This window comes from Octopus bimaculoides, chromosome 11 (assembly GCF_001194135.2).
Source record: "Octopus bimaculoides isolate UCB-OBI-ISO-001 chromosome 11, ASM119413v2, whole genome shotgun sequence".
In the NCBI taxonomy this organism is placed as follows: domain Eukaryota; kingdom Metazoa; phylum Mollusca; class Cephalopoda; order Octopoda; family Octopodidae; genus Octopus; species Octopus bimaculoides.
Genome location: NC_068991.1, coordinates 562,617 through 571,761, shown reverse-complemented (window position 1 = coordinate 571,761; position 9,145 = coordinate 562,617). Strand labels below are relative to the sequence as shown.

General features: G+C 38.3%; 2 protein-coding genes across 3 annotated transcripts in view; both read left to right on the top strand.

Annotated features, from left to right (window-relative positions):
• LOC106881845 (N-terminal kinase-like protein) overlaps positions 1-7,153 on the top strand; it is a 25,261-nt gene extending 18,108 nt beyond the window's left edge. For both annotated transcript variants that reach the window (XM_052971422.1, XM_014932360.2), the window contains 3 exons: positions 232-405; positions 1,035-1,176; positions 2,191-7,153. In XM_052971422.1, the coding sequence (XP_052827382.1) occupies positions 232-405; positions 1,035-1,176; positions 2,191-2,333 (459 nt within the window). In that variant the 3' untranslated portion in view covers positions 2,334-7,153. The remainder of the gene's footprint in view (positions 1-231; positions 406-1,034; positions 1,177-2,190) is intronic.
• Positions 7,154-8,861: 1,708 nt separating this feature from the next.
• The window catches only part of LOC106881843 (zinc finger CCHC-type and RNA-binding motif-containing protein 1), a 7,668-nt gene continuing 7,384 nt past the window's right edge, over positions 8,862-9,145 (top strand). Inside the window, exon 1 of the mRNA XM_014932354.2 lies at positions 8,862-9,000. Within this exon, the coding sequence (XP_014787840.1) occupies positions 8,888-9,000 (113 nt within the window). The 5' untranslated portion in view covers positions 8,862-8,887. The remainder of the gene's footprint in view (positions 9,001-9,145) is intronic.

Here is a 9,145-nt window from a genome sequence, read left to right as displayed (position 1 = left end):
TTCTCTCTCTCTCTCTCTCTCTCTTTCTCTCTCTCTCTCTCTCTCTCTCTCTCTCTCTGTACGTCATCATCATTGTTTTAACAACCATCCTTCCATGCCTACATGGTTCAGACAAAATTTAGTTGGGCAGATTTTTTTTTTTCGTGGCTGGTTGTCTTTCTATGACCATCCAGCCTGCACAATGTCTTGGAGAGGCTGATGTATTTATTGTATGTATTTTTGATGTTGTAGGAGGCCAGCTGTTTGGAAACCCCCAGCAACACTGAGGGCTGGGGTGACTGGGGAGATGATGAGTTTTCTACCACTTTAGACACCCCGGGGCTGCAACCAGCCAGTTCTTATGCCTGGGAAGAGAACCAAAGCGAAGCAGATTTTTTCACATCTCTGACAAATGTCAGGAAAAAGGTATTTCCACAACATCTTAATAATCATCATCATCAGACAGCAATATCCGTGTGATATCATAGATTAGACACATTGTACAGCATCTAATTAATCATCACAGACATTTCTTTGCTGCCAAACATAACTAAACAGGAACCTGGCCATGTTGGGTTTGGTTTTTCCGTTAAATGGCTCAGTATTTAGCAACTCGGTGAGTCTAAAGTGTAGTTCTGATGTTGGACTGTAAACCACACCCATATTGGTTTATATTATGTTCTAGCAGTTGAAATGTGTTTGTCTCCAACACAGCACACTGTCAACAGTTCAGTCTGCCTAGCTGTATGTTTATAAGCGTTTCCAAGATATACTACTTGACAAGGGATTGAACTCAAGTTAAAGTTTGTCTTGAGCCTACTGACCCCTCAGCTGGACACCAATCTCTTATAGTGTTAAGCCCAAGCTGTTACTGGTGCTCATTTTCAGTTGAATGAAATGAAGTACCTTGCTTAAGGATGCAAGGCACTGTCCAATCCTCTCCTCCTCATCTTTCGGTTGTACTCCTTCACACAGCTACACAGACTGAAATGTGAAGTCCTTCTGTTTGCACAGCACTGAGTCTCCCCTTTTACTTTCTCTCTCTCTCTCTTTAGACTACCAAACCAAATGTTGGTGGTGCTAAGTCACCAGAGGCACCGAGTGAAGAGATCAGAAGTAAACCATCTAAACCTGAGGGTTGGCAAGAAGATGGTTGGGGCAACACTGAAGACTGGGATGTCACAGGTTCAAATAAAGGTATGACCTTAAAAATCTTGTTTTGTTTTTAAGGGACTAATTATCACTCTTTTTACTTTAAACTATTTTTGAAGACTTTTTTTAACCTTTCTTTACCATATTTATAGAGAGAATGTTATAATTGCACTTCACACACACACACGTACTATCTACCCTCTTACAAGGGAATTCCTGGGTGTTCCAGGTTGTAAGCCAGTTTTCTACCCGGGTAGGTAAAATTTTGCATCAGGATACCTCTCATCAAGAAGGCTTTAGGCTATGTGATGCTTTCTGATACCCAGGCAAAGCCAGGTACTCCGAGTGTATATATATATCATCATCATCTTCATTTAGCATCCATTTTCCATGCTGGCATGGGTTAAACCAGGGGTCTCCAAAGTGGTTAATATTGACTCCTGGGGATCGATGGCACTGATATATAACATATTATATAAAATATATATAATCGCTCGTATTAAATACATAAATACTTTAATAGTCTTAATACTTTGATACAATAAAGCACTCAATATAAATTCAGGATATAATATCCTCATTGAATATATTTAACTTTATATATATATGGAGGCAATGACCAAGAGTTCTGGCATTATGTCGTGCTTGGGAAGAAGACCCATCAAGTCAAGTAAAATCGCAGTCATGGCAGATACTGGTGTCATGCAAATGGCACCCTTGCCAGTGGCATGTAAAGGCACCCATTTCACTCTCAGAGTGGTTGGTGTTAGGAAGGGCATCCAGCCATAGAAAGGCATCTCCAACCAGACCTGGGGTCTGGTGCAGCCTTCCAGCTGGCCAGCCCTGGTCAAGCCGTCCAACAGACGCTAAATGCTGATGAATGATGATACATATATACACATACATACATACATACTTTTATATCTATATATATATATATATATATATCAATAATATGTCTGAAGGAAACTATGTCACAATAATGTTGTGTCCGTAAATTGAAATTCTGTGGCTTCTGATGTATTTAAGGTTGTAAAATGCTGATTTCTCTGTCCACAGGTTCAGTCAACGAGAATGAAAGGAAGAGGAGAGAGCGAGAGGAGCGAAAACTTCAAAGACAGAAAGAACTCCAAGAGAAACGAGAATTACGTAAGACAGCTGGTGCCTTGAAACTAGGTGTGAAGAAACTGAATTTAGATTGAAGATTATGGTCAAGGAAGAATACAGGAATGGATCAACAGATTGATGAAACACTTGGTCTGAATATCTTTGTATTTGGATGGAAATATACACACACACACATAGATACGCATACATGAATGTGTGTGTGTGTGCGTAATGCTTATACATACACAATTTATATAAAACATGATAACATGATGGACCATTTGATGTACCTGGGTGTCAATATCTTTGCCTCTTTATGGAATTATGCGTGTGTGTGTGTGTGTGTGTGTGTGTGCACGTGTGTGTGAGAGAAAGTGAAGGCAGTTCCAGGCTGACCCACAAATTCCATTGTAAATTGTCTTTGGTGAACAACAAATTATTGGGAAGGAAGTCAATCAGAAGGAAATATTTTCCTTTTTAAGGACTTCTTTGATTATTTATAAAATTATAAATGCAATTTATTCTGCAAAAGAAAGAATTCGTCATCATCATCATCATCATTTTACATTTTCTTTTCCATGATGGCATAGTTGGACACATCATTACAGTCAGAATGAGTTCTTATTTGGGGTTACTCCCCTCCTACACAAGTTGGAGGCTCTCTCTCTTGTTTATAATAACCTTCCTATTGCCAAATCACTTTACAAAGTTGATGGTTGGTGTTAGGAAGGGCATCCAGCTGTAGAAACCTTGCCAAATCAGGTTGGAACCTGGTGCAGCTCCCTGGCTTACCAGTTTTCAATCAAACTGTTCAACCCATGCCAGCATGGAAAGCGGATGTTAAATGATGATGTCTGTATATCACCATCATCATCATTTTTATAGCCCCTTTCTATGCTGGCATTGGATGGACAGATCATCAGTTGTCATTTCAACTCCCTGCCCTCCTACATAGGTTCGGAACCACATTTTGCTCATACTTTCCATTTCCAACATGATTCCTGTGACTGGGTACGTTTCCTAACACCTGTGCACAAAAGTGACTCTGCAGGGTTCTTCATTTCATTGTGACACCAGCACCAGAGAGGTTGTCTTGTTTCCAGCAAGAGCAAAGAGTTAGCTCTACACAGTGCTCTCTCTCTCTCTCATTCATACATGCTCTACACACACACATACATACGTACTCGAGTGTGTTTTCAAACAAAACAAACTCGCACTCAACATATTTGATTGGTGTTACATTCATCAAACAACAGCTTCACTCAGCACCACATTACTTAAAGTTTCGTGGCCGTAGATCACAGCCACAGCATCAGATGTTTGTAAACAGAGAGAGAGAAGAATGAAAAAGTTTTAAATGGTTTCTGTGAAGTGAGAGCATTTTAGATTTCTATTGGTCAATTCAGGTCATGTGGTTGTTTTTGCTATGTTAGTGACATCAGATATTTTCTTGATAGGTTCACATGGTGGAGCAGACAGGCTGCTGGCATCATTTGGTTGGTATTCTACAGGGTTTGATATTTTAAGAGCATCAGTTCTTTACATTGGGTACAAAAAGTGGTTGACATCAGTTTGTCATTATTCTGTAAGGTGCAGTATTTCTGAAAACATACACACATATCTGTGTGTTTGTATGTTCATCATCTTTTAATGTCCACCTTCCATGCTGGCATGGGTTGGATGGTTTTACAAGATTAGACTGCATTAGGCTCCAGTTTCTGCTGTGAAAGTCAAAATAGTAACGCTGCTGTTTTAGCTTCTAATAAATATTATACAAACTCTACTTATTTTTATTGAGTAATTATTTATTGAATTTCTATACCCAATATGCCCTGATTCTATGCACACACACACACGCACTCGCACACACACACACACACGTATGTGTGTGTGCTTCATTCCTTCGCTTTTTGGAATTTCTGAATTTCTCACTTTTGTCTGTTGAGATGAGGAAAAGGGTTACACATCCCCACCTGTTGATTATCTTTTGTCTTTTTTGTTTGTTTAAATACACAAAAGTGGAAGACCTGGAATAGCAATCAGAATAATGAAATCGTTAGCTTTCAGTGTGTGTGTGTAACAACTGGTGTCAGGTGAGATTCTGACATGTTTATACAATGTGTCTGGAGAAAAGAATGCTTTCAAGTAGAAATGCAGAGTGTTTGGAGTGGACAACCTCTCTTTTTTGTTGGTGGTGGATGAGTGTAGGACGTAGATGGCATTGTAGATATGGGGTTGGGGCAGGGTTTCTGTGTGCATGCACAAGATGCTGTGAACTGCAAAGAGTAAGGAGAAAACGATGAGTTCTGTCTGACATGAAATAACTTCTAAAACGATGATGATGAAGATTCCCAGTGGACTTTGACTTTGTTTCGTGCTGGTGGAAGCAATCATCAGATGGCTATTAACCCGCTGATGATTGCTCTGTCCAGCATAAAACTCCATCATAAACCAGTAATTGTCTTTTGGACCAAAGCATTAAGTTCATTTCATGATCATGGAGTACCAGGTTCAATCTTAGCATCTTTGTCTTTTACCATTGTCTCAGGTCTTGTGAGTGAAGCTGAATAGATGGAAACTGTATGGAAACCCATTGGATGGATTGACACAGGAATTAATAAGTTCACTCTTGTCATGTAGTGACACACTCGTTTTTTTTTTTTTGAGGGTTGACGTGACTGTGGAATACTCAACCACTTCCATGTTAATTCAGTGTCCAGAATTGATGAAAGAACTGGACATCCCTTGTTGAAATGAACAGAAATCTATTTTACATTTTTTTTTTCAGGTCAATAAATATACTCTACATCTTGTGTTGAGTACTCTCTTTGTTGATAAAACTACTTTAATTTGTTATTATTGTTGTATAGCCCTAGGTCAGTCCTCATCCACCTGACCTATGATACACTGAGCAAGTGTTATGTATGTATGTATGTGTGTGTGTGTGTGTAGGCACAGGTGTAGCTGTGTTGTGAAGAAATTTGTTTTCCAACCATGTGATCTTGTGTTCAGTCCCACTGTACAGCACCTTGCACAAACACCTTAGGCCAACTAAAGCCTCGTGAGTGGATTTGATTGATGGAAACTGAAAGAAGCTTAGTGTGTGTGTGTGTGTGTGTGCGCCCTTTCCATGACATCACATGATGGTTGAAATGAAAGAAGTGTCATTGTCATACAATGTTGTTTGTTTCTAGTCTTGCATGGAAAATATTCTACCTGGAAGGTGACAGGAAGAGCATCCAGACAGAGAAGATCTTCCCCAATCGTGTCTGAGCATGCAAGTATGAGAAGAGTCTAGTCATTAAATGATGTGTATGTATTTATATTGACAGACAGGCAGAGATGTGTGTGTATACATGCTTATGTAGGACCACAAATGTTCACATTCTACAACTTCACACAAAAATGAGCTAAAAAAAAGGATTACATTTTATTAACTTTCCCTACTAGAAACCATCCCCCGACACTTTCACAGACAAATGGAATCAGAAAATCCTTTTGGGAACGAAATGGGTTGGAAGCAAGGAGGACATCTGACTTTAAGACAAGCCTCAACGATATGTATTTAATCAATTTGTGCTAGCATGGGAAAGTGGACATAAAACAAACATTTGAATACATGTGTGTCTGTTTGAGTAACTGTGTGTGTCTGTGGGTGCATGTTGTTAGGTAATTACATATGTATAACTTAGGTGTATGTATATATATATATATATATATATATTAGGGTGATTATATATCAAACTGAAGTGTTTGTGTGCCAGTGCCACAATGAAATGTGCAAAAAAATAAAGTGATTGTTATGAGGAAAGGTCTCCAGCTGTAGAAACGATCTGAGTAAGACATGGGTTGTCTAGGAGAGCATTAACTCCAAATAAGAACTGGTTTAGACTATGATGACTTGTTCCATCTTTGCCAAATTGGAATGCAGATGTAAAATGATATATTTCTCTTGTCCAGCAATTATATATAAAACAACAGTGAGTGTGTGTATTAAGAAACAAAGAAGAAAATTCTTTGAGAACTTACCATAAATAAAAGAAAGAATGTCTTTACATTTTTATCAAAATCTGCAACAGGATTCCGTTGCTTGAAATGGTGATTTAATCATGTTGAAATAAAGAGAAAATCAAATTATATTAATTTTTTTTTTTTTTTTTGTTATCAGTTTTAGAAGGTCATGTTTTTCTGACAAAAGTCACATGGTGCCAGTTCTCTTGTAAGAAAAACATGTCAACATCCAGAACTGATATCAAAAAGGATTAGTTTTATTCTGTTGTGTCTGGGGAGAGTTTTATATTTCTCATTTTATTTCAGCATAATTGCATCATCTTTTTTAATAATTAAAACTGGTAACAAATCTTGACAAAGTATAATTACTTTCTTTTATTGATGACAAAGTTCTAATAGCATTTTCTTTCTATTTTGTAATATATATATTCACTCATGTGAAACCTTTTTAACTTTTTCAATATATGTATGGAGTGGGGGGGGATACTATTAAACAAGCATATATGTTTATAAATAAAATATAAAGAGACGATGTCTACATATGTCTATGTTGAAGGAATTTTTTTTAAAAAAGGGACTTTTTCAAAGGATCTATTTGTTTTTGTTTTTTTTCCATTGAATGTTTAAAACATAGCCAGGTTTTCCCTCTCCTGACATGGAACAGAATATATTTTACCATTGAACACAGTTTTCTGTTTTCATCCATGATGAGGCATAATCCGGTCACTCAACACAGGGAAACATGGGCAATAATTATCACAAATCATGCAAAATGTGGATCAATATCTGATGGATTGCAATAAAACAGTATTTATTTCCTTTTAAATCATTGACAATATTCAACAATGACTTTGATGATATTCTGTATTATATTTTGTAAATAAATTTCTTTTTTCAGTTCAAATATTCACTTATTTAATCATTTTTTTTTTTTTTGTCACCTTTTGTAACTATTGAACTGTGTGAATAGTGTACAAAGGATTTACTTTGGGGCTTTTGTCTCTACTCTAGGGTTAGGGCAGACTTTGATGAAAGGAAATTTATCTATATAAACATGTATGCAATGAGAGAGAGAGTTTGTGAGTCCATGTGTTTGTGTGTGTGTGTGTCTGTTAGCATCAAAACTAGAGTGAACCAGTGATACTATTTATTGACCAACAGTAGAAACTCCATACATTGTACCCAGTGCAAGCTTTGGGCACATAAAAGGTGTAGCAGTATCAAAGGAAGGTTAATGGAGAATAGAGCCTTTGTGTGTGGTAAGTGTGCAGCTACAATAAGCACTAAAAATACGCAGACAATAGACTCCCTCAAATGTTGAGGGGGACCGTTAGAAGTGGTAGATAGCTTCTGTTACCTAGGAAACCAAGTTGGCAGTGGAGGAGGAAGTTCTGAACATGAAGTTAGTAGAATAAGAATGGGTTGGGCAAAGTTCAGAGAGAGCTTCTACGTTTGTTATTAACTAAGGGCCTCCCCCTCAGAGTGAAAGGCAGATTGTATGATGCCTTTGTATGTACAGCTATGTCACATGGCCTATGAAACATGGTCTTTGACGACAGAGGACTTGTGTAGGCTTGAAAGAAACGAAGCTAGCATGCTCTGCTAGATGGGTAATGTCAGTGTGCAGGCATGGCACAGTGTAAATGATTTAAGAGGAAAACTGGGTATAAGGGACATCAGATGTTGTGGGCAAGAGAGAAGACTGAGCTGGTTTGGTCATGTGATGTGTATGAATGAGGAGAGCAGTGTAAATTACTCAAATTTCTCTTACTCTAATTAAATATTCTAAATAATTTGAGATACTCGTCCTGCCTTGGTTTATTGTTGTCCTTTCTCCTTACACACACACGCACACACACACCGGAGTGAGACGAACATCGTTCTAGTAGTGAGGCAGGAGTGTTTCAGTCTCGTTGGACCTTGTCAATGATTTGCCTTAGTCACGTACCAAGATGGAATCCAATATGTAGGAAACTAAAAACACACTTACACTTTTTACACTTTTACTTGTTTCAGTCTTTTGACTGCGGCCATGCTGGAGCACCGCCTTTAGTCGAAGAAATCGACCCCAGGACTTATTCTTTGGAAGCCTAGTACTTATTCTATCGGTCTCTTTTGCCGAACCACTAAGTTACGGGGACATAAACACACCAGCATCGGTTGTCAAGCGATGTTGGGGGGACAAACACAGACATACAAACACACACACACACATACACATATATATACACATATACGACGGGCTTCTTTCAGTTTCCGTCTACCAAATCCACTCACAAGGCATTGGTCGGCCCGAGGCTATAGTAGAAGGCACTTGCCCAAGATGCCACGCAGTGGGACTGAACCCGGGACCATGTGGTTGGTAAGCAAGCTACTTACCACACAGCCACTCCTACGCCTATTCACTAATATTGTGGAATTGTATTGTATATATTACTCAGACAAGCAGTAATCCGCTTCTTAAAGAGTTAATTCACTTGAAACTTTGATTTCCATTTCTCCGAACCAAAGTCGATAAACAAAATCCCAGTAACATACAATAATCAGTTATCTTTAATTAAAGTTTTGTACGAAGTCCCCGTATTTTACAAGGAATCTTTGTTGCCGTTCACCGCCGGTGTTGTGCCAGATAGGAAAGATGAGTGGTGGCCTTGCTCCCAGTAAAAGCACGATTTATGTCAGTAATTTGCCGTTTTCATTAACTAACAATGATCTCCATAAGATATTTAATAAATACGGCAAAGTGGTCAAGTAAGATCCTCTTTTATTTCTTTGTAGTTTCGTTTAGAGTTGACATTCTTTAGTTTTAGGTTTCTTTCATCAGGTTTTAGATGACTTCTCAGTGGAACCCCGGCCTGGCCCGTGGTGGTTTAGGGACACACACACGTGTGTATAT